The sequence below is a fragment of the Mobula birostris genome, chromosome 1 (genome assembly GCF_030028105.1).
Source record: "Mobula birostris isolate sMobBir1 chromosome 1, sMobBir1.hap1, whole genome shotgun sequence".
Classification (NCBI taxonomy): domain Eukaryota; kingdom Metazoa; phylum Chordata; class Chondrichthyes; order Myliobatiformes; family Myliobatidae; genus Mobula; species Mobula birostris.
The window spans coordinates 59,552,871-59,578,328 of NC_092370.1; the positions used below are offsets into that span (position 1 = coordinate 59,552,871).

At 40.0% G+C, this 25,458-nt stretch overlaps 1 protein-coding gene across 5 annotated transcripts in view; it reads left to right on the forward strand.

Annotated features, from left to right (window-relative positions):
- greb1l (GREB1 like retinoic acid receptor coactivator) overlaps window positions 1-25,458 on the forward strand; it is a 294,398-nt gene that overhangs the window by 260,236 nt on the left and 8,704 nt on the right. For 4 of the 5 annotated variants that reach the window (XM_072255747.1, XM_072255784.1, XM_072255755.1 and 1 more), the window contains 5 exons: window positions 8,842-9,007; window positions 14,687-14,917; window positions 18,619-18,760; window positions 21,740-21,940; window positions 24,339-24,477. In XM_072255747.1, coding sequence (XP_072111848.1) covers window positions 8,842-9,007; window positions 14,687-14,917; window positions 18,619-18,760; window positions 21,740-21,940; window positions 24,339-24,477 — 879 coding nt within the window. The remainder of the gene's footprint in view (window positions 1-8,841; window positions 9,008-14,686; window positions 14,918-18,618; window positions 18,761-21,739; window positions 21,941-24,338; window positions 24,478-25,458) is intronic. The other variant, XM_072255773.1, reaches the window with a different exon arrangement.

Here is a 25,458-nt window from a genome sequence, read left to right on the forward strand (position 1 = left end):
AACTCTTCTGGACCATTTCCACTGGTCCAAAATATTGTATATAAGCCTATGTAACAACCATTGTACGTGTTTATATCCTAATTTGTTCATGCTTGCTCCTGCCCACAGACATAATTATCCAATCCCTATGTACTTATTTACTTAATTTTTCCATTTTTTATCCCTTTCCCAAATCTTTCCCTTTACTTGTGTTAATTCTCTATTTTCCAAAAACATAAGCAAAAAAAAAGACATTTAAACTAGGGGTGCTTACGTTAGCAATATTACTGTGTTGATGAGAAGAGCAGTATAAATCATTAGGAGAGTCATCTAAAGTCTGCTCGCATTTGGGTTATATATACAATCCATTTATTCTAGATTTGATAAAATTTTTCTTTTTGAATTCTCAGGGAATGTCAACTTTTCCATTTTAAATATTCCCAAGATAATTTCGTGCCAATCTTCTAATGTAGGTGGTATTGGATTTGGCCACTTTCTAGTGATTGATTTCTTACTTGCCGCTAAGAGGGCCTGCAGCAACTTTATATCTTCCTTCTGTTCAAGAAACAATACATGCCCCAAATAGAGCGTCTCAAAGTTCAGAGGTATCTGGGACCTAAGTACCTTAACTAATGTTCTATGAATACCTTCCCAATATAGACTTAATTTAGGGCAATCCCAGAAAATATGAAAATGATTTGCCTCCTTGGAGCCGCACCTTCTCCAACACGTCACGTTTGTATCTTTATATTTTTCCTGATATGGGGTCTTGAAGTATCTTATAATGTTTTTCCAACAATGTTCTCTCCAAGTCAAAGAAGTAGTCGAGGACCATTGAAGCTGCAGATTTTCCCCCAAGCCTCCTCTGAAAGTACCAACCCCGCTTCTTTCTCCCACTTCTCTTTAATATACAGTGTATTTACATTTTTAGCATGGGAGAGTGCATTATATACTCGAGAAACTGATTTACTAGGTATTGAACTGCAAGCCGAATTCAGAATCTTGAAAAATTCTAATTCTACTGTTGATAGGTCTGTATATCTACAACTCTGGTTAACATAGTTTCGTACTTGAAGGTACCTAAAAAAGTTACTATGTTCTAGACCATGTTTGTCCTGCAGGATTTGGAAACTTTGTAATACTCTTTTATCTATAAATGAGAGGTAGGTTGTAAAACCTTTCTTTATCCATAACTCAAATCTTTTATCTCCTCTGTTGGGAAGGAATTCGGTATCATATGCACACCATCTAAAGAGTTTTAACATGTTATTAATTCCACATGAATTAACCACCTTCTGCCATACTTTTAATGTAAGATTTATCCAACTATTTTTAAATTTTTCCAACTGGGCCATCAATCCTTTGTCAGCTATTGAGGCCTGTAGAGGAAAATTGTCAACTAATCCAAATTCTATTTCCTTCCATCTAGCCTTATATTCCCTATTACACCAATATAACAGAGGGGTTATCTGTGAGGCATAAAAATAATTTCTCAGGCAAGGAAGAACCATACCTCCTCCTTCCTTCCCTAACTGTAAGGTGTTATATCGAATTCTAGGTTTCTTTCCTAGCCAAATGAAGCAGGAGATCCATTTGTCCCATTCCCTGAATTGATTATCACCCACCTCCACCGGTAAAGTACGGAAAAGATACAATAACCGAGGAAGAATATTCATTTTTATAGTATTTATCCTTGAATTTAAACTTAAAAAAGGGATAAGATTCCATCTATGCATATCTGCTTTTATCTCTGAGATTAATGGCCCATAATTTACCTGTGACAGTGTTGAAAGATCCTTCGGCAGGGTTATTCCTAAATATTTTAATGATTTAGCTTCCCACTTAAGATCGTATGTATCCTGCAATTTTTTGGATGGTGTATAATTTAGGGACATAACCTGCATTTTCTTTACATTTATTTTATAACCTGATATTTTCCCAAAGTCATCCAACAGTGTAAACAATGCTATAAATGATTTTTCTGGTTCACTCAGATAGACCAAAACATCATCTGCAAATAATGCCACTTTCTGTTCAATCCCTGCCACCTTGATACCTTTTACGATTTTGCTCTGTCTTATTAGTTGGGCAAGCGGTTCAATATATAGCGCAAAAAGGAGAGGAGAAATTGGGCATCCCTGTCTAGTGTCTCTCTCTAAGATGAAGGAGTCAGAGAGGTCCCCATTTATCTTAATTCGGGCTGTAGGGCTGTCATATAGAGTCTGAATTACTTTAATAAACTTTTCTTGAAAGCCGAATCTTCCTAACACTCTGTATAGGAATGCCCAACTAACCGAATCAAAAGCTTTCTCAGCATCCAATCCTACTACCATTGTCTCTGTCTCGTTCTTATTAACCTGTTCTAATATGTGCAGAGTTCTCCTTATGTTGTCCTGTGTTTGTCTTTGTTGAATAAATCCAGTCTGGTCTAAATGGATTAGGCCAGGTAAAAGCTTTTCCAATCTGCGCGCTAATATAGATGTAAATAGTTTGTAATCTAAATTAAGAACACTAATTGGCCGATAATTGCCACATTCTAGTTTATCTTTACCCTCTTTAGGAATAACTGAAATAATCGCTTCTCTCCAGGAACGTGGAGTTTCTCCTCTCTGCAAGATCCAATTAAAGGTGTTAAGTAGTAATGGGGCTAACTGTGTCTTCAGGGACTTGTACCACTCTGAGGTAAACCCATCAGAACCCGGGGACTTTCCAGCCTTAAACCTAGAGATGGCCACGTTCAGTTCTTTGACAGTTACTGGTTCTAATAAACTTTCATTTTGTAAATCTGTAAGTTTAGGTAGATCTAAAAAATTCAATACACTGTCTATATAAGGCTCATTGGGGGCCCAGGGTTGGGAGTACAGCTCTCGATAATATGTTTCAAAACTCTCTTGAATTTTCCCTATTGCACTCTCCACAAGCTTTGTCTTTGGATTCTTTATTTTATGAATTGTATTGTCTGCTTGTTGTTTTCGTAATTTATATGCTAATAATCTAGCTGATTTACCTCCTACTTCATAATTCTTTTGTCTCAGGTAAAGAAAATTTCTTTGAGTTTCCAACGTATAAATATTGTCAATTTCACTTTGCAATTTCCTAATTTCCTGTTTTCGATTTGAATTACTTTTGTTGCTATCTACAACTTGAAGTTGCTTTAATTTTCCTTGAAGGTCTGCTAATTTTTGTGCATTGATTTTTTTCATGTGAGTGGTAATGGAAATAATTTTCCCTCTCAGTACAGCTTTCAATGTATCCCATAAGATCACTGGTGATGTTTCTCCCGTGTCATTAAGGTCTAGATATTCTTTGATTTCTCCCCTTAATCGCTCCATTACTTTTGGGTTATTGAGTATATGTGAGTTTAGCCTCTGTAGTGTTTTCCTCATTTTCCTTTCCAGGATTAGAGACATAGAAACTGGGCTATGATCTGACAGATCAATTGTTGCAATATTACAGTTTTTTATCCTGAGTCTATCTGTATTAAAGATAAAGAAATAGTCTGTCCTTGAATAGGCTGAATGAGGGAAAGAGTAATGTGTATAATCTTTACTAGTAGGGTGTAATTCCCTCCAGACATCCATAATTCCCAACTCCTCCATCAATGAATTCATTTTCCGAGTCAGAGGTTTATTCTGAGTAACTATTCTTGAAGAATCTAATACAGGATTTAATCTAATATTAAAATCCCCTCCACAAATTACTACCCCTTGAGAACTGACCATTAGGTCAAAAATGTGTCTATAAAATAACCATTCACAACCTGGAGGAGCATAAACATTCAGCAATGTTATTTCTGTACCTTCTATTCTTCCTGTGATTTTTACAAACCATCCTTCTTTGTCTTTAGTCTCTGAAATATGTTCATAATTAGAGTACTTGATATTAAAGTAGCTACCCCTCTTTTGTGACTCAATTTATATGATGAATAAAATACATGCTTAAAGCCCATTCTTTTTAATTTTCCATGTTCAGATTGGCTCATATGTGTTTCCTGGAGGAAAGCTATTTGTGCCCTCTCTTTTTTTTCAATTTAGACATAATCTTATTTCTTTTAATTGGATTCAAAACCCCATTAACATTATAGGAAATTATTTTTACCAATTCAGTTTGCATTTTTCTCTAGTAGAAAAAAAAACACTCTCCTTTTCTAACCAAACAGTAAGCAATCCCTTCTCAACAGTAAACCAAGACATATAACCACACCCTAGACATTTTTGAACGTGTAACATTTGAAAATTTTTCCTGACTTCCCACAGTGAGGCCTGAGCACCGACCCGCCTCAGTTCAGAGGGATAACCTCTATCTTCACCCTGTGTTAGAGGGCCCTCAGCAGTTTGAATAATCATAAGAGAATTTTCTCCTATTTATGTCTCGACCAAATTGCTATCATTCAAGTTATTCCGCCTAGTTTATTTTCAGTTACCAGTTTTCATTTTACCTTTAAGTCCGATTTACTCTTTTCAGTCATTTCTCTTAATTAATTTGTATTCTCTGTACATTTGCATCTGAATATTTGCAGCTTTACCTTGTAGTTTGACACTCTGGTTCGAGTGGAGCGTCCTCGCCCCACTAACTGCCACGACTTCTGCCGAATCCTCTCCAGTAGCGACTCCGGTTGGGTGATAACTTTAATAGGTAATCCCCGGTCCGCCAGGTCCGACGTTGCCTCCTCCACTGTAGCGTAAGTTTTTGTCCCTTCGTCGTAAAAGACTCTCAGCCGAGCTGGATACAGGGTCTGGAATCTGATGTTGTTTTCCTTCAGGACTCTCCGTGTTTTCGTATATTCCTTCCGTCTGGCAAGAATCCCAGGTGCGTAATCGTGGTCTAAACTGATTTTGCAGTTGTTCCACATGAAACCTTTCTTTTGCCATGCCCGATTAAGCACCTCTACCTTCGTTCTGTAACTGAGAAATCTGACCAGAATCGATCTGGGCTGGGTGCCTGCCGGAGGCTGTGGTGCCAACGCACGGTGAGCTCTTTCTATCTGTAGGTCTTTTGCGGCCGGGTTCTCTCTAAGCAGCTTCTCTCTAAGCAGCTTCTCTATGAAGGGAATCATCAATCCGGGTTTACCTTCGGTTCCTTCGGGAACTCCGTAGATCCTCACATTTTCCCTTCTCGAGCGGCCTTCTTGATCTATTAGTTTCCACTGGAGTTGGTCTTGCAGCTTCAACATTTCTGCTATCACTTCCTCGGCGTTTTGTAGCTTCTCTTCAATTCCAACAATCCTCGCTTCGGCTTCATCTATCCGCGAGTTAGTTTTTACTATTTCTCCTTTAATATCTTCCAGCTGTTTGCTGTTATCTTGTCGGAACTCACGAATCTCTCCAAGAATCAAAGACAGAGTCACCGATTCCCCCTCGTTATCTCCGTCCTGGCTTGCCGTGGGGGAGCTAGGCCCGTCGCCTTGCTGCGTCTCTTTATGTTTATCAGCCTTCGGAGCGGACTTTTTAATCTTGTTCTTAGACATCATCCTTGCCCCTTTTATTAATATAGTTATGCAATATTAAGTATTTGTCTAAATTCGATTTTGGGGCAGTTTACCTAATTTTTTGTCGAGAGACCTTTTCCTTACGCCGCCATTAAAAAGGACAAATCGATTTGATTAAAAATGTAAATTTTAATAAAATAAAAAATGCATTAGGCAGAGATGGAATTGCATTTGGCGTGTCTCGACTGCATCTTGTGTGAGCAAGTGGAAAGCATCACAATCTTGACAGCCATATTTGCATCGTCCCACTACATCATAATTCCATGTACGTATCCAAGCTCTCAGTTCATCACCTTTGTTCCTGATGCTTCTTGCATTGAGGTACACATATTTCAGCCCTTCTACCTTACTGTCGTTACACCATTTATTCTGCTTCTCTTTCCTCAAAGCCTCTCTGTATGCTAGATCTGGCTTTACTCCATACACTTCTTTCACTGCTCTATTGCTCTGGGTCCCCTCCCCCTCGCAAATTAGTTTAAACCCTCCTGAACCATGCCAGCAAACCTACCTGCAAGGATATTGCTCCCCCTCGAGTTCAGTTGCAACCCATCCAATCTGTACAGGTCCCACCTTCCCCAGAAGAGATCCCAATGATCTAAAAATCTAAAACCCTGCTCCCTGCACTAACTCCTCAGCCACGCATTCAAATGCCATCTCCTCCAATTCTTACCATCTCTGTCACGTAGCACTGGCAGCAATCCTGAGAACGTCACCCTTGAGGTCCTGTTCTTCAGCCTTCTGCCTAATTCCCGAAACTCACACTTCAGGACCTCATCCCTCTTCCTGCCTATGTCATTGGTCCCAACATGTGTCACGACTTCTGGTTGCTTTCCCTCTCGTACCAGGATGTCGTGCACCCGGTCAGAGACATCCCGGACCCTGGCACCCGGGAGGCAACAAACAACCAATCTGCTGGAGAAACTCAGTGGGTCAAGGAACCTCTGTGGAAGGAAAGGAGTTCCTGAGTCATTGACAATTCCTTCCTCACCCCGCCACAGATGCTGTGCAACCCACTGATTCCTCCAGCAGGTTATTTGTTACTATATACAGTATTGGACTCTTTATTTAAGGAAGCATGTTATTGTGTAGGAAGCAGTCCAGGAAAGGTTTATTGAATTAATACCTTGAATGGGTGTGGTTGTTTTATGAGGAAAGGTTGAATGGCCTTGGTTTGAGTTCCGCAAGGCTCAGTGCTGGGACCCCAGTTGTTTACAATATATATTAATGACTTGGATGAGGGAATTAAATGCAGCATCTCCAAGTTTGCGGATGACACGAAGCTGGGTGGCAGTGTTAGCTGTGAGGAGGATGCAGAGTGACTTGGATAGGTTGAGTGAGTGGGCGAATTCATGGCGGATGCAATTTAATGTGGATAAATGTGAAGTTATCCACTTTGGTGGCAAAAATAGGAAAACAGATTATTATCTGAATGGTGGCCGATTAGGAAAAGGGGAGCCGCAGCGAGACCTGGGTGTCATTATACACCAGTCATTGAAAGTGGGCATGCAGGTACAGCAGGCGGTGAAAAAGGCGAATGGTATGCTGGCATTTATAGTGAGAGAATTTGAGTACAGGAGCAGGGAAGTACTACTACAGTTGTACAAGGCCTTGGTGAGAGCACACCTGGAGTATTGTGTGCAGTTTTGGTCCCTTAATCTGAGGAAAGACATCCTTACCATAGAAGGTTCACCAGATTGATTCCTGGGATGGCAGGACTTTCATATGAAGAAAGACTGGATGAACTGGGCTTGTACTCGTTGGAATTTAGAAGATTGAGGGGGGATCTGATTGAAACGTATAAAATCCTAAAGGGATTGGACAGGCTAGATGCAGGAAGATTGTTCCCGATGTTGGGGAAGTCCAGAACGAGGGGTCACAGTTTGAGGATAAAGGGGAAGCCTTTTAGGACCAAGATTAGGAAAAACTTCTTCACTCAGAGAGTGGTGAATCTGTGGAATTCTCTGCCACAGGAAGCAGTTGAGGCCAAGTACATTGGCTATATTTAAGAGGGAGTTAGATATGGCCCTTGTGGCTACGGGGATCAGTGGGTATGGAGGGAAGGCTGGGGCGGGGTTCTGAGTTGGATGATCAGCCATGATCATAATAAATGGCAGTGCAGGCTTGAAGGGCTGAATGGCCTACTCCTGCACCTATTTTCTATGTTTCTATGAAGGGAGAAACGTCTTGAAAAGACAAACAGGTCTCTGACAGATTGGATATGGAGAAGTTGTTACCCCTTGTGAGAAAATCAAATTAATAGAAAATCAAATGTATGAATTGTGTTACAAGACCTTCTCAGACTCTGGCAAAAGTCCGATCTTTTGTTTTCATATCCTCCAGTGCCTGTCAAAGCTCGATGATAGATTGGCTGGGGTCGAATCCCCACCGTGGCCTTGCTGAGCCTCACTAGTTGTCTCTCAGTGGGCAAGTCAGTTCATTTGGCCCACAGTTGGATAGGGATAATTTTAGATCAAATAGTAAAGTAAGAGGAGAAAATTAATGCAAACATTCCTTCACATTTTTCAGTGAAACCTGAAAAATCACACCCAATGCCAAATGAATTTTCTGGTAATAGAGGAATTTGTTAATACCAATTTCCGTGCAAAGCACTTTAGTGTCACTCAATTCTTCTAAATATTTTATTCCAGATCTAGCCTGAAATTATCAACCTTGGGCAGCTTTGGAACATCAATTCATGTTTTTTGCTAGAAGAATAAACAGAGTAATGTCAGGCCAACATTTAGAGCACTGAAGCCATGGTTACGTTTGATTGGCTATATTGGGTAGGCCATGTTGTTCAGATGCCCAGCATTGGTCTTCTGGAACTGACAACTTATTTCAAGCTTTGCCATGAGGAGAGATTACCAAGCAGGCAGGGGAGAAAGGTGTGCTCAAAACCTCCTTTAAAAAATGCAACATCTTCAAAAATTACTGGGAATCTGCACCTCTAACTATTCAAAGCAGGGAAGGAATATTCAGGATGTTATTGAGAAACTGAAGGCTATAGAAGCCCTGCATTAGCAGTAAAAGGAATGCCCATCAGCTATCACCTGTCCCATCAATGCCCAATTGGAGTGGAAGTAAGTCATCCTCAATCATGAAGAAGATGATTGTTTCCATGACCTCTGATATCCTTCCCTACATGGCCATTTGATTAACACTTACTCTATATGTATAATAATGTGTTAGGAAATAAAGAAAACTTAACAAGTATAGTTAATAACAATTACATGCCGTGAAGTTGAATTGATATGAGTGTAACTAAATTATTTTAAAATTGACTTTCAGCTTAAAATTATATTTTTTTTTCCTCTGGAATTGTGGAGGAAAATGACATTATGTATTGAGCATTGATATGTGTGTGACTCCTTCAGGTGCTGCCCACTTTCTAATCAAAGAGCTTTCATACCACAACTTGGAATTGGAAAGAAATCGGCAGGAAGAGATAGGAGTCAAGCGACAGTGTGTTTGGCCATTTATACTGGTCATGGATGACTCTTGTGTCCTTTGGAATCTTCATAATGTGCAGGAATTGCTCAGGTGAGAAAGGTGAATGTGGCACTGTTTTCATGTCTGCAGACAGCTTTTTGAGAGGCTATGACTAATCTCAAGCTTTGCAAGTATCCCCCAAGTCAGCAGTTACAGTGGTATGCAAAAGTTTGGGCACCCCTGGTCAAAATTTCTGTTACTGTGAATAGTTAAGTGAGTAGAAGATGAACTGATCTTCAAAAGTCATAAAGTTAAAGATGAAACATTCTTTTCAACATTTTAAGCAAGATTAGTGTATTATTTTTGTCTTGTACAATTTTAGAGTGGGAAAAAAAGGAAAGGAGCACCATGTAAAAATTTGGGCACCCCAAGAGATTTGAGCTCTCAGATAACTTTTACCAAGGTCTCAGCCCTTAATTAGCTTGTTAGGGCTATGGCTTGTTCACAGTCATTGTTAGGAAAGGCCAGGTGATGCAAATTTCAAAGCTTTACAACTACCCTGACTCCTCAAACCTTGTCCCAACAATCAGCAGCTATGGGCTCCTCTAAGCAGCTGCCTAGCACTCTGAAAATTAAAATAAATGATGCCCACAAAGCATAGAAACATAGAAAATAGGTGCAGGAGTAGGCCCTTCGAGCCTGCACCGCCATTCAGTATGATCATGGCTGATCATCCAACTCAGAACCCTGTACCAGCCTTCCTTCCATACCCCCTGATCCCTTTAGCCACAAGGGCCATATCTAAATCCCTCTTAAATATAGCCAGTGAACTGGCCTCAACTGTTCCCTATGGCAGAGAATTCCACAGATTCACCACTCTCTGTGTGAAGAAGTTTTTCCTAATCTCGGTCCTAAAAGGCTTCCCCTTTATCCTCAAACTGTGACCCCTCGTTCTGGACTTCCCCAACATCGGGAACAATCTTCCTGCATCTAGCCTGTCCAATTCTTTTAGGATTTTATACGTTTCAATAAGATCCCCCCTCAATCTTCTAAATTCCAACGAATATAAGCCTAGTCGATCCAGTCTTTAATCATGTGAAAGTCCTGCCTTCCCAGGAATCAATCTGTTGAACCTTCTTTGTACTCCCTCTATGGCAAGGATGTCTTTCCTCAGATTAGGGGACCAAATCTGCACACAGTACTCCAGGTGTGGTCTCACCAAGGCCTTGTACAACTGCAGTAGTACTTCCCTGCTCCTGTACTCGAATGCCAGCATACCATTCGCCTTTTTCATTGCCTGCTGTAGCTGCATGCCCACTTTCAATGACTGGTGTATAATGACACCCAGGTCTCGTTGCACCTCCAGTTTTCCTAGTCGGCCACCATTCAAATAATAATTTGTTTTCCTGTTTTTGCCACCAAAGTGGATAACCTCACATTTATCCACATTAAATTGCATCTGCCATGAATTTGCCCACTCACCTAACCTATCCAAGTCACCCTGCATCCTCTTAGCATCCTCCTCACAGCTAACACTGCCACCCAGCTTCGTGTCATCCGCAAACTTGGAGATGCTGCATTTAATTTCCTCATCTAAGTCATTAATATATATTGTAAACAACTGGGGTCCCAGCACTGAACCTTGCGGTACCCCACGAGTCACTGCCTGCCATTCTGAAAAGGTCCTGTTTATTCCCACTCTTTGCTTCCTGTCTGCCAACTAATTCTCTATCCACACCAATACCTTACCCCCAATACCATGTGCTTTAAGTTTGCACACTAATCTCCTGTGTGGGACCTTGTCAAAAGCCTTTTGAAAATCCAAATATACCACATCTACTGGTTCTCCCCTATCCACTCTACTAGTTACATCCTCAAAAAATTCTATGAGATTCGTCAGACATGATTTTCTTTTCACAAATCCATGCTGACTTCGTCCGATGATTTCACCGCTTTCCTAATGTGCTGTTATCACATCCTTGATAACTGACTCTAGCATTTTCCCCACCACCGACGTTAGGCTAACCGGTCTATAATTCCCCGGTTTCTCTCTCCCTCCTTTTTTAAAAAGTGGGGTTATATTAGCGACCCTCCAGTCCTCAGGAACTAGTCCAGAATCTAACGAGTTTTGAAAAATTATCACTAATGCATCCTCTATTTCTTGGGCTACTTCCTTAAGCACTCTGGGATGCAGACCATCTGGCCCTGGGGATTTATCTGCCTTTAATCCCTTCAATTTACCTAACACCACTTCCCTACTAACATGTATTTTCCTCAGTTCCTCCATCTCACTGGACCCTCTGTCCCCTACTATTTCCGGAGGATTATTTATGTCCTCCTTAGTGAAGACAGAACCAAAGTAGTTATTCAATTGGTCTGCCAGGTTCTTGTTCCCCATAATCAATTCACCTGTTTCTGTCTGTAGGGGACCTACATTTGTCTTCGCCAGTCTTTTTCTTTTCACATATCTATAAAAGCTTTTACAGTCTGTTTTTATGTTCCCTGCCAGTTTTCTCTCATAATCTTTTTTCCCTTTCCTAATTAAGCCCTCTGTCCTCCTCTGCTGGACTCTGAATTTCTCCCAGTCCTCAGGTGAGCCACCCTTTCTGGCTAATTTGTATGCTTCTTCTTTGGAATTGATACTATCCCTAATTTCCCTTGTCAGCCACGGGTGCACTACCTTCCCTCATTTATTCTTTTGCCAACTGGGATGAACAATTGTTGTAGTTCATCCATGCGATCTTTAAATGCTTGCCATTGCATATCCACCGTCAACCCCTTATGTGTCATTTGCCAGTATACCTTAGCTAATTCACGTCTCATACCTTCAAAGTTACCCCTCTTTAAGTTCAGAACCTTTGTTTCTGAATTAACTATGTCACTCTCCATCTTAATGAAGAATTCCACCATATTATGGTCACTCTTACCCAAGGGGCCTCTCACGACAAGATTGCTAATTAACCCTTCCTCATTGCTCAATACCCAGTCTAGAATAGCCTGCTCTCTAGTCGGTTCCTCGACATGCTGGTTCAAAAAAACCATCCCACATACATTCCAAGAAATCCTCTTCCTCAGCACCCTTACCAATTTGGTTCACCCAATCTATATGTTGATTGAAGTCACCCATTATAACTGCTGTTCCTTTACTGCACGCATTTCTAAGTTCCTGTTTAATACCATCCCCAACCTCACTACTACTGTTAGGTGGCCTGTACACAACTCCCACCAGCGTTTTCTGCCCCTCAGTGTTATGCAGCTCTACCCATATCGATTCCACATCCTCCTGGCTAATGTCCTTCCTTTCTATTGTGCTAATCTCCTCTCTAACCAGCAACGCTACCCCACCTCCTTTTCTTTCATGTCTATCCCTCCTGAATATTGAATATCCCTGAATGTTGAGCTCCCATCCTTGGTCACCCTGGAGCCATGTCTCTGTGATCCCAACTGTATCATTTTCATTAATAACAATCTGCACTTTTAATTCATCCACCTTGTTACGAATGCTCCTTGCAGTGACACACAAAGCCTTCAGGCTCGCTTTTACAACACTCTTAGCCCTTATACAATTATGTTGAAAAGTGGCCCTTTTTGATTTTTGCCCTGGATTTGCAGGAGGAGGCTATAAGAAGATAACAAAGCGTTTTCAGGTAGCTGTTTCCTCAGTTCGTAATGTAATTAAGAAATGGCAGTTAACAGGAATGGTGGAGGTCAAGTTGAGGTCTGGAAGCCCAAGAAAACTTTCTGAGAGAGCTGCTCATAGGATTGCTAGAAAGGCAAAGGAAAACCCCCGTTTGACTGCAAAAGACCTTCAGGGAGATGTAGCAGACTCTGGACACCTGCACAAATATGGCCTTCATGGAAGAGTCATCAGAAGAAAACCTTTCCTGCATCCTCACCACAACATTCAGCGTCAGAAGTTTGCAAAGGAACATCTAAACAAGCCTGATGCATTTTGAAAGCAAGTCTTGTGGACTGATGAAGTTAAAATAGAACTTTTTGGCCGCAATGAGCAAAGGTATGTTTGGAGAAAAAAGGGTGCAGAATTTCATGAGAAGAACACTTCTCCAACTGTTAAGCGCGGGGATGGATCAATCATGCTGTGGGTTTGTGTTGCAGCCAGTGGCACGGGGAACATTTCACTGGTAGAGGGAAGAATGAATTCAATTAAATACCTGCAAATTCTGGAAGCAAACATCACACCGTCTGTAAAAAAGCTGACAATGAAAAGAGGATGGCTTCTACAACAGGATAATGATCCTAAACACACCTCAAAGTCCACAATGAACAACCTCAAGAGTGCAAGTTGAAGGTTTTGCCATGGCCCTCTCAGTCCCCCGACCTAAACATCATCGAAAATCTGTGGAAAGGCTTCAAAAGAGCAGTGCATGCAAGACGGCCCAAGGATCTCACAGAACTCGAAGCCTTTTGCAAGGAAGAATGGGCGAAAATACCCCAAACAAGAATTGAAAGATTCTTACCTGGCTACAGAAAGCGTTTATAAGCTGTGATAGTGCCAAAGTGGGTGTTACTAAGTACTGACCATGCAGGGTGCCCAAACATTTGCTTTGGGCCCTTTTCCCTTTTTGTTATTTTGAAACTGTAAAAGATGGAAATAAAATAAGTAATCTTGCTTAAAATATTAAAGAAATGTGTCATCTTTAACTTTATGCCTTTTGGAAATCAGTTTATCTTTTACTCGCTTAGCTATTCGCAGTAACAGAAATTTTGACCAGGGTGCCCAAACTTTTGCATTCCACCGTACATGGTACCTTAGAAGCTCCATTTTGTTTTTCTGTTGCTGGCTACTCTGCCATTCTGTATTCGTTTAATTGATCAATTCCTTTGTTCTCCTTTGAACTAAAAGACTTAACTCTCATAGTTAGTTATTCTCTCACTGGAAGATGTTTATCCCTCTGTTTGATATTACCCAGATTAGCAATCACAAAATAAAAATTAATGATTGTAAGATTGAAAATAAATGATGCATCATCAGTATCATGAGGAAAATTTTCTAAAATGACTTTTGTATTGATAACCTTGATTGAATCAACATTATGGCCTTTGCACACTTATTCACAGATAGTAGATACTGTGTTATAATATCATGCTTGTGAAATCAGTTAGGAAACTTCCTTCTAACACTGTGATTTTGAATTGAGTATCTGTACAATACAAGACTGAGGCAAGTAGATTAGAACCAGATCAGTAATTTGCATCCAATCCTACTTTATATATCATCCTTTTAGTACATCAATGAAACTGTTCCCTTCTCCAACACCAACACGGGCAACAATGTCAAGTTCATACAATACTGGACACATAGTTTTGTGCTGTTGCCTTGTATTCATAAGGAGCTTGATTCCGATTTTCCAGGCCTTTAAATTTATTGCCGTTGTGACAGCCTAGTAGAGAGACTTTGATTCCTATGGTTTGGATGGAATTGATTCCAGGACTTGGTAATGAATGATCGGTGTTTTAAACAACAATGTATTTTCCAGTAATTTGCACAGATCAAAGAAATTACTCTAACTCATAATATTAACAGAAGACTATAAGATTTGCAAGTATATATTCTGCCTCTTGATTCTCCTTTAATATCTAAAAGAAAGTTTAAGTACAATTAGTCAATGGATTACTTTTATTTTTACACAGGGAAATGAAACAGGCACTTCATACTGTTGAGAATTCACAGACAGTACAGAAATAAAACTTGGATGATTTCTGTGCAAAAACTGTTCTGATGTTAGGAAAATACATGCGAAAAATAATTAAACTGACATTTCTTTTAAGCAGTGAAACTAAAGAACCTGCGGTTTCCACAAAGAATGTTTCCTTGAAGTTCTTAATGCAACACGTTGAAGCCACACCAAAGATTACTCATTATGCACTCTGTGGGATTCAAAAGTGGAACAGCAAACTGACTGCTGGAAAAATGCGGACTCCATTCTCTCGCTGCCACATACATGATTTTATATTCCTCAATGTTGATCTGACACAAAACGTACAATATGATCTAAACAGGTAAGCTTTGCACAATGAGCAAAGGGGAAAAAAACATTAGAAACTCTTAATCCACTCTCGAAAAGGCCAGGGGATAGGGGACCAGAGGTCCATAAGACCATAAGACAAAGGAGCAGAAGTAGGCCATTCGGCCCATCGAGTCTGCTCCGCCATTTTATCATGAGCTGATACATTTTATCCTATTTAGTCCCACTGCCCCGCCTTCTCACCATAACCTTTGATGCCCTGGCTACTTAGATACCTATCAATCTTTGCCTTAAAGACACCCAATGACTTGGCCTCCACTGCTGCCCGTGGCAACAAATTCCATAGATTCACCACCGTCTGACTAAAAAAATTTTTTGCATTTCTGTTCTGAAAGGGCACCCTTCAATCCTGCAGTTATGCCCTCTCGTACTAGACTCCCCCATCATGGGAAACAACTTTGCCACATCCACTCTGTCCATGCCTTTTAACATTCGAAATGTTTCTATGAGGTCTCCCCTCATTCTTCTAAACTCCAAGGAATACAGTCCAAGAGCGGACAAATGTTCCTCATATGTTAACCCTCTCATTCCCGGAGTCATTCTAGTGAATCTTCTCTGTACCCTCTCCAACGTCAGCACATCCTTAGGGTCCATTCATTAGGTTTTATTCACACTTTGATTTAAACTGCAGAATCAGAAGGAACGGAGGATGGGAGTAGATCTGAGGTGGCCAACAAACTGTTCTGTCCTTGACACTGTGAGGATGGATAAGTGTACATTTGTGATTTCATCTGCAAAGTACTGAAACTGGCAGCTTGCTAGACAGCTGAGGAGAGACTGGGCATTCAACCTGAAGCCTAAAGTTTCAGACAATAATTCTATTCTTCATTGTCTTAATTCACTAGTGCATGGGGCAGCTGCAGCTATCTAACTATTTAGAAGCAATGTAAAAAAAAAAGTTCCATATACATTGCTCTGATTTTGAAAAAAAAATGGAAATTGCTTGAAGTGATCAAAAATCAGCAAGGTTGTCTGAAGAAAGAAACAGTTATTATCTCAGATACATGTTACAGAATTTAAGATAGCTTTTGTTATCTCTTTTGCATTTGCTATATTAAAAATGTAAAAAATATATCAATACATTTTACTGCATAAAGTATCAATAATTTTCAAAAGAATTTCTTAATTCTACATTTTTAGATCTATCATTTCAACTCCCATTATCCATTCTTGAAATCTATGCTTGATAGCCTTCATGGAATTTGCTACTCCTAGTGTGAAAGTTTCAATAAATTGCAGAAACTCCCAGCCTCCAAAGGACTGATACACGAGGGATGGATGAGTTTCAGGTTGTCATTCACTTTGCAATCCTGAACTGTTGTGAGTCAGGTTTGAAAAGATGATGCCTTGTTGTAGATTCCTGAATACAACTCAACATCATACTTCCTGTCCTATAATCAATCCATTAAACATTGATATCATACTGGGGACTTGCCAATATAATTTTGCTGACTGATACTCAAAACTGGATGCAGTTGTAATCCAACTGCAGCTGATCATGACTGGTAAGGATTCTTGAGATACAGAATTATATTTTGATTGCACTTTTAACATTTTTACCGTATGAATACACTTGGTCTTTTGTGATTTGTATAAAAAGGATACCTAAGTACCTTTCTTCATCACAACTCTTATTTAGTCACCATCAGCAAAATATTCTGCATTTAATTCAAGCTTTGTTTTTACATTGTACAATGAGATAAAGTTAGTTTTGTTTTTCTGGTAACATTGCAAATAGCAAAGTATATTTTTAGTTTAATATTATTTTAAATGTCAGTTCAATAGCTTAGTTTTTCTTCAGGTTTAAGCCATATTTCTAATAAATTATAGTATGTATGCAACCTTCTTGGCCGGCTGATGGCATAGTGGCATCAGCACCAGACTTTGGGGCGAAGTTTCCCAAGTTCAAATCCAGCCAGCTCCCTTGCACGCTTTCCCATCCGTACTGGGTTGAGCGTCAAGTTAGCAACTCGACCTTGTAAAAATAAGAAAGCCTGCTAAAAGAATGCCACCATGACAGCGTCCCAATGACTCCGCTTGGAGTTAAGGGCTTTCTTCTTCTTCTATGCAACCTTCTAGATTAGACATTCCTGAAGACTGCCCTTACCTTCTTGTTTTTCAGTATTGTGCCAGTGACACTGAGATTTTTCATCTAGTGCTAAAGCTTTTTTTTAAATTTAAAATATGATACATCTGCAAAATTTATTTCTGCTTTTAAGACTCCAGCTGTTTAGCTATGGTTTGTTTATTCACTGATCTTCCAGAGATTATGTAATTCACTTTATAAAACAGTGATTATCTCATTGACACAAGAGATTCAGTAGATGCCAGAAATTCAGAGTAACACTGGAAATTCAGAGGAACTCAGCAGGTCAAGCTATGGGAATAAATTAACAGTTGACATTTCACTCTAAGACCCTTCATTCAGTCTTGATGAAGGGTCTCAGGCTGAAACATTGAATGTTTATTCATTTTCATAGGAAGGGAGAAGAAGCCAAAATAAGGTGGTGGGGCAAGGAGAAGGAATACCAGCTAGAAGAGGTACCAGGTGGGTGGGGGAGGTTAGATGAAGTAAGAAGTGGAAGCTAATAGGTGGAAAAGTTAATGGGCTGGAGAAGGAGGAGTCTAATTAGAAAGGAGAAATGCAAGGAAGCAGGGCACCCAGGAGAGGTGATAGGGACGTGAGAAAAAGAGAAGATGTGGAGAATGGAAGAAGAGGGAAAGTGGAGGGGGAAAAATTACTGGAAGTTAGAGAAATCAATATTCATGCCGTTAGGTTGGAGGCTACTCAGGCGGAATATGAGGCGTTGTTCCTCTAACCTGAGAGTAGCCTCATCATGACAGTAGAGGAGGCCATGGATTGGGCATGTCAGAATGGGAGTTGGAGTTAAAATGGTTGGCCACTGGAAAATCCTGCTTTTTGCAGATGGAGCGAAGGTGCATGACAATGCAGTCTCCGGTTACATCAGGTCTCACCAATGTAGAAGAGACTGCATTGGAAGCATCGGATACAGTAGATAACCCCAACCGATTTGCAGCCAAAGTGTTGCCTTGCCTGGAAGGACTGGGGCCCTGAATGGAGGTGAGGGAGGAGGTGAATGGGCAGATGTAGCCTTTTTTTTCTCTGAGTGACCTTGTGGAAATCAGAGAGAGGGAGGGAGGTAAAGGTGTGTTTGGTGGTAGGGTCCTGATGGAGATGGCAGAAGTTGCGAAGAGTGATGTGCTGGATGCGGAGGCTGTTGTAGCTGCACATAGAAAGGGGAGGCATCACCATGCCAGTGTAATCCATCTGCAGGCAAGTTGCAATGATTTCTCTAATCTAGTTTTTTGTACTGTAACTTTAGCACTGCTCACCTCCATGTGGTGAAGGGGTGAAGAGATTTGTTTTATTTTTAAAAAGTTTGATATTTTGGGGAATGTGGGGCCCTGTTATGTACCATAAAACAACTGTCTCATGTCCAGATAATGTTGTCGTTTTATTCTGGCATTGGGTATCAGAAAGTTGTTGCCAGGAAGTAAAATTTAAAACAAACAACAGTGCAATCAGCTCATCCAAGTAATGAAGCCCTTTAGAGTTCTTTGTAAATAATGTTTCTCTAATAAGTTTATATCCCCCTGCAAATCTTCAACTGTGACTAAAAAGTATAAGGAATTAAAACTACCTTGTTCCAACAGATATACCTGTGAAGACATTGACTTCAATCTACGGACAAATAGTAGTGGCTTACTCCTTTGTCGGTTCAATCACTTCAGTCTCATGAAGAAATGCATTCAGGTTGGAGGACACAAAGATTTTGTTATAAAGCCCAAGGTCATGGTAAGGAATATTCTGAGATAATTAATCATGTTAACATAGTCTTAATTCTAAGCAATATTTAATATTGAACCTATCTGAGAGGCTTTAAGATGTAGCCTCCATGTAAAAGGAAAAACTAAAAAATAAATTCGATATTTTTTTTGTATCTCCCACATTTTAAAAAGCAGATTGAATGAGACTCCACCTAACAGTTTATTCTCAGTGCTAGGGTGGCTGAGCAACAGCAATTAATGAACACAAGAGAATCCTGCTGATGCTGGAAATCCAGAGCAACACACACGAAGTACTGGAGGAAATCAGCAGGTCAGGCCACATCTATGGAAATGAATAAACAGTCGACATTTCGGTCAGAGACCCTACATCAATACTGGATGAAGGGTCCTGACGTAGGGTCTCGGCCTGAAACGTCGACTGTTTGTTCATTTCCAACAGTAATTAATACTTATCACCCACTAAAAGTTTATGTAGACTTCCAAATACTGCAACTTCTCACTGAAGCACAGTGAGATCAACTTTTCATGAAGCTACTAATAGAGTAATTTGGGTAGGAACACTTGGATGTCTGGATTTAACTAGATGTCCACAAATTGAATATATTATACAGTCTGCATACTATTAGCAGCAGATGTCATTGTCACCATCTGGGACATGCCCTGGTTTCATTACTACCATCGGGGAAGAGGTGCAGAAGCCTGAAGATCCACACTTAAATGATTTGGCAAAAGCTTCTTTCCCTCTGCCATCAGGTTTCTGAGTGGTTCTTGAGTAGTACTACTTCATTATTCCAGTTTTTGCATTATTTAGTTATTGTGTAATTTATAGTAATTATATGTCTTTACACTGAACTACTGCTGCAGAACAACAAATTTCACATCATATGAGTCAGTAATAATAAACCGTATTCTGAAACTGGTTTTGACAGAAAGGTCTGGCCCAGTCACTGTAAATTCTAACATTAATTCAGGTTTCAGATGACGTTTGAATTATTCTGTATATATGCTACTCCACCAGGAATGTGGAAAGTATGTAAAACTAGCTGAAATTTTTCAAAACAACTAGGTAAGTTGCTACACTCTATTATATAAGACATTTATAAATTCAGTCTGACAATGTAGTTCTGTATTGAGGGAGAATGGCAGCTTTCAGATGAGGCATTAAATTAGGGTCCTGTCTGTTGAATGTCAAACATGAGAAGAGTAGTAAGCTCCAGTGCCTTGGTCGCTATTAATTCCTGAACTACTGTAGTGGGTGAGCTTCATTTGGTCTCAGACAAGCTGATGGAAGCATTGCAGAAGCACTGTGAGGGAGATGTGCACAGGGAGACAGCTTTCTTGCCTGTTTCTTCTGAAGCCATTTCCTGCCCTGTCATTTTTAGAGAACCAACATACTTATGATTGAGAAGAAAGCTTGGACATGTTGAAAACCGGAAAAGCATAAAGCAATACACATGTATTAATATGAAATTTAGATTGAAAATAAAGGGAGCCTCATGATCACAAGAATTATTTAAGGTCTTTTTGGTTTTTTATGGATTGGAATGGCAGTGTATGCTTTAGCACTCAGCAACTGTTAATTACTTTGACCATGCTTTCAACTAGTACGTAAGTGGCATTGAAAATACTTGTTTTGTATTACAAGGCTGTACCCTGTTGGCTGATAGGAGATTTAAATGTCAGGTATGTTTCTGATACCTCAGCTTGCTTAATTAGAGATGATCATTTGCTGCAACTAGCCTTGGCTTTTTCAGCTATTATACAATTGGCAATGTGCTTAGCATAGAGTAAAGTGATCAATAATGATCACTTCCAGGTTTCCTTCTTCCACTCCTGAAATTCAGCCAGGTACTTTCAAGCATGAGTCATGGTTGCACATCTTGTGATCTGAGCAGTAAATATGTATCACCACTCCCAGGCAATGGTCCTTTTGGAGTATTGTGGCTAAAATTAGACCAGGTTGTCCTGGGCATGGCCGCTGTTGGGTTGTTGAACACTCGGAGGACATCTATGTCTTTATCACTGCACTAGCTGGACTGGGACTTCAGCAAGGTCATTTTCATCCTTCCTTACACAATGTACCAAGATACCAAATCTTGCATCCACAACCCACAACCCTTGGTCATCTTAGATCCTGAATTCCTGATCTCTCAAATTGCTCACCTTCAATCAGTAGTTTTCCTGTGTCACCAGATCTTGTCATCATTTGGCCCAGACCCTGATCAGAACTATAGGCAGTAGAGTAATCCTCCCTCACAGCTCAGTGACCAGGTTTCAATATTGACCTCAGGTGCAGTCTGTGTGGAGCATCCATATTCTTAATGTGCAGCCAAGGTCTCCTCCCACATCCGAAAGATTGGTAGGTTAATTGGCCACTATACATTTCCCACAGTGTGTAGGTAAGTGATAGAAACTTGGGAGAGTTAATAACGGAAAAGTAGGGACAAAGTAAAATATTAGTGAGGGAATGGGATTGCTCTGTGAGCAAGCATGGGCTTCATAGTTTAAATGTTTTTTGGCAATATGGGGAATAGACAACCAATACTGGCTTCCTCTTGATCTACTAGTGACCTGGCATCAGTCCTGGTAGACGTATAGTTTGCAAAATGTGCATGGTGTTCGGCGGTACTGAAATCAGCAGCAGGAATCTCATCTCTAAAACTGTCATTGGCACGCTGCAGCAACAACTACTGAGTGTGTCTAGAGGGATACCACAAGGTTTTCAAATTGAAATAAAGAGTACTGTACCAGCGATACTCAGGAGCTCAGGCAGCATCTATGGAGAGCAACAGAGTTAAAACTTCAGGGCAGCAACATCAGATGTAGAGTCATTGGGTTCAAATGCTAGTTTTGTTTCTTTCTCTTGCAATGTTTCTTGACCTGCTGAATTTTCCCTGTATATTCGTGTTAAGTCAGAGTTTCTCAGTCTTGTTTTACTAATTTCTTCACTTGATCTGTTGATTGACAGCTTTCTCTTTACCCATAGGTGAGCGAAAGCCTCAATATGATTTCAGCCTCACAGTATGTCTGTGCTCCAGACAGTGAAAGCACAATGTTGGCTGCTCCTGCCCACTTTCTCCTGGAGAAATTCCTGCAACACACAAGTTACAAGCTGTTTCCTAAAGCTATAAACAACAGTAAGAATCCAGTGTTGTCTATTGACTGTTATATGAACCTGGGTCCTGAGGTGAGTTGTTGCTTAAATCGATTTCTGCAATGAACCAGAATGTTACCTATCCATTGATCTGAGTTTAATCTGCTGTATAATTAACATTTATTAAGGATATTACTTCACAAATTAGTCTTGACAGGAGAGAATGAACATTAGTAGTACATTCTGAATGACCTAACAAAACAATAAATTGGACTTCAAATTCTCCGGCTACCACAGCACTTTTATGCGCTGCGTGAAAGAATATGATCAAACCCATATTATGCAGATTAAAGCCAGGATTTATTTCTGGATGTTTAATCCTCGTACTCTGTGTATGGCATATGTAAGCACAGAAGCCATTGGACATGCATGAGAAACAATTACCAAGCAACAATTGATTGGCATCTGCATGAAATCAAATTATTTAATGTAATGCAAGTTTCATCCTTCATGGTACCTTTTATTTAGTTTCTTAACATAGCTGCTTTTTAATGCACTTTTATATTAATATGTGGTCGAGTTGAACATAACTTCAAAATTGACGGTCAGCTTCCAATCGTAATATTTAATTATAAATATTTTAATATTTATAAACATCTGCATCTCAATTCATTTTGATGCCAGGTTTATTCTTATGAAAATATTAAGCTGAGAAGCGTTGTGGAAAGGTAACTCAATGGCCCTGGGTAAGAAGCAAGGAGAGATATACAATGGATTCCGCTTAATTGGGACACATTAGGAGCAGTACATTTTGCCCCAGTTAGCCAAAGTGAAAACAGTTAAAAAGATTTTTTTTAAAAAAGAGGCAAATTACTGTTTAGTGGAACAACAAATTATGTGAAATACAGAACAAATTAGAACACTACCAATACTAGTACAGTACTATAAAACTCTATTAGTTCCTAATAGTTAACAATGGAGAAATTTATCCAGTATACACTGCTGTGTCTCTTTGACTGTTAATGAACAAAATCAGTGCAGGCACCTAGTGCAGATAATGGTCAGCCCTGGTACAAAGCTTTTGACAATTACATCCTCTAAATCTTCATTTTCATTGTAACATTCACTGTTGATACCTTCAAATTCTTTGTAGTTCTAAACTTACTAAGTGTTTCATTTTCACTCCCAGCCGTTTCTGGCACCTCCAAGCCTGAATGCTTGAAACCGCGGAGAGCAAAACAGTTCTGAATTGTCTTATTTCTTGGCAACTAACAGTGACAAAAATCACTGTTCTTGAATATGTTACGTACCCCGTAACTGGGTTGCCAAACCAGCAGAAATGGATCACTCAGTTGGAGTCTGGATTACTAGAACTAAGAAAGTTTTATTAAAGAAACAAGCAATACAGTACTCTAATCAAAAGGATAATAAATGCAACAGTTCAGCAATGATAAACACACATGTACACAGAATTAAGATAACAGGATCAATCAAGCTCTATCGTTGTCTAGGGGTAAATGACCAGTTTCAAAGTGATGCAAAGTTCAGTTCAATTTAGTTCAGTTCAGTTCGCAGTAATCGCTGCCGTGGCGATGGACAGTGGGGGGAAGGAGAGAGAGAGCAAAACGAATGAATATTCAAAATGGCTTCCACACAGACCTTCGCAGTCAGCTTTCGGGCGAGCCCTTTGTGATGTCATCTGAGGTCACCGACCGTGACCCCTTCCGTTTCCAGATACGATCGTTTCTCTGCGGTGAACCCGGCACCCAGGCAAGGGTGGACACACACCAGGTTCCCGCCGATTGTGCCTTTCCACCCTGTGCGTCTATGGCCTGGTCCCGCAACCGGCCTTCCAAAACTTCCCACCGACTTGTGAGAGACGCACCGCTTCCAGGGTCTCGTTACCTCGGGTGTCGTGTGTGTCTTGCCTTAGCAAACCTGTCCCTTTTTATCCCCCTGCTGGGGTATCGCCTGTCCATCACTTCAAACAGTTCAGGGTTCAAAGGGGGAGCTGATCTTGACAGCTGTCCTTCCATTACTCTCTCCCGTCCCTTCATTAACATCTCCAAATGCTGCTCCATTGTTTTCCTTATCTCTCTCTCTCCTGAAGACAGGTGGCAGACCAACTGCTGATCCCACTGGTGCCAGCACAGGACAGCTAACATCTTAATCTATGTGTATTCTCGTCACAAATACAAACACACACAGCTGATGTTATTTAAAAACTGTTGTAAGCATGGTGTGAAGTCTAACAGATAGATAAGTGCACATAACTGACACTAGTTAGAAAGCGTTTGGCATCAGGTTCCTGTCCCAATTAAGTGGCATAGTGCTCCTAATAAGCAAAGGGAATCCTGGCTATTTTCTCAATCAGCTGTTCTTTAAGAGTTGTTCCAAGTAAGTGGCTGCCCAATTAACTGGAATCCACCATATTTGACTTTTTTTTTTCAAGTTGTATGTATTGAACTTTGCTTTGCTTTATCATTCTCAGATTTCTGTTTGTTACATAAGTTCACGACCTCATTCAGTTAATATAAAATCTGAGGAGGTGTTGTTCAGTGGACTTCTACTCTACCTCTGTGACTCATTTGTCGTTGCTGACTTTCTCAAGAAATTCATGTTTCTTAAAGGTAATGGAACATAAGTTCTCTTTATGTGGTAGTTACACTTGATGACTACGGAATTGATATTTAGTTTTATTTGCCTTAATTTGATGATTTCCCTGATGAAAATTCCAGATTGTCCTCCATGGTTTGCTCACCAACAAGGGAGCAGATTAGGACTCTAATTTCTTCAATTAAGACCTGCTCTGCTGCTTAAGCTCCACATTGTTTCCGGCATGTTGCATGCAGATGGTTGCACACAAAATGCCTCTATGGATAAGCACCTCATGAACACACAAATGCTCAGTCAAATTCTCTTTTAGTAATCAGTTGGAAATTCCATGATGAATCTTGCACAACAAAATTGATCTCTACATTTTTGGTTGGCATTAAAGAAAATCATCTGCTGCAGTGCAATTTGCAATAGCTAATATGATGAATTGAAGCATGCATAAAGTATAAATGCATGATGAACTGACAGAAAAATTTGCAATAATATTTTTATTGCTGTCTGCTGCCACTTGATTTTGCACTAGCATGCTTCTATACATCCAGATAATATGCTGCCATCTTTTACTTTATGCTGGACTCTCTCTGTCTTACTGTTGATTATTGAATCTACCTTTTCAAGCTAAAATTGTGCAACTTCTCAGTTGACTGATCACTTCTGGCTAGAAAAGAGCACGTTGATTCATTTCAGTTACTGCCACAACTGCATATTTAATCAATGTGCATATCTAATCCAATTTCCCAACCTGGTACCCATGGACCCTTTGCTTAATGGTATTGGTCCATGGCATAAAAAAGGTTGGGGACTCCTTCTCTATACTTTGTTTCTCTCCTATATAGCTCAATTGTTGGAGATTATTCAGATGGCAGATAGATTGTAATAACTATTGGCTTTTAGCTTATTAATGTGCTTGTCTTACTGTTATGTAGTGGGAAAACGACTAGCATGAGGGTGATGTTTTCTTTTTTAGAACACTGAAATAATGCTATTTATGTGAA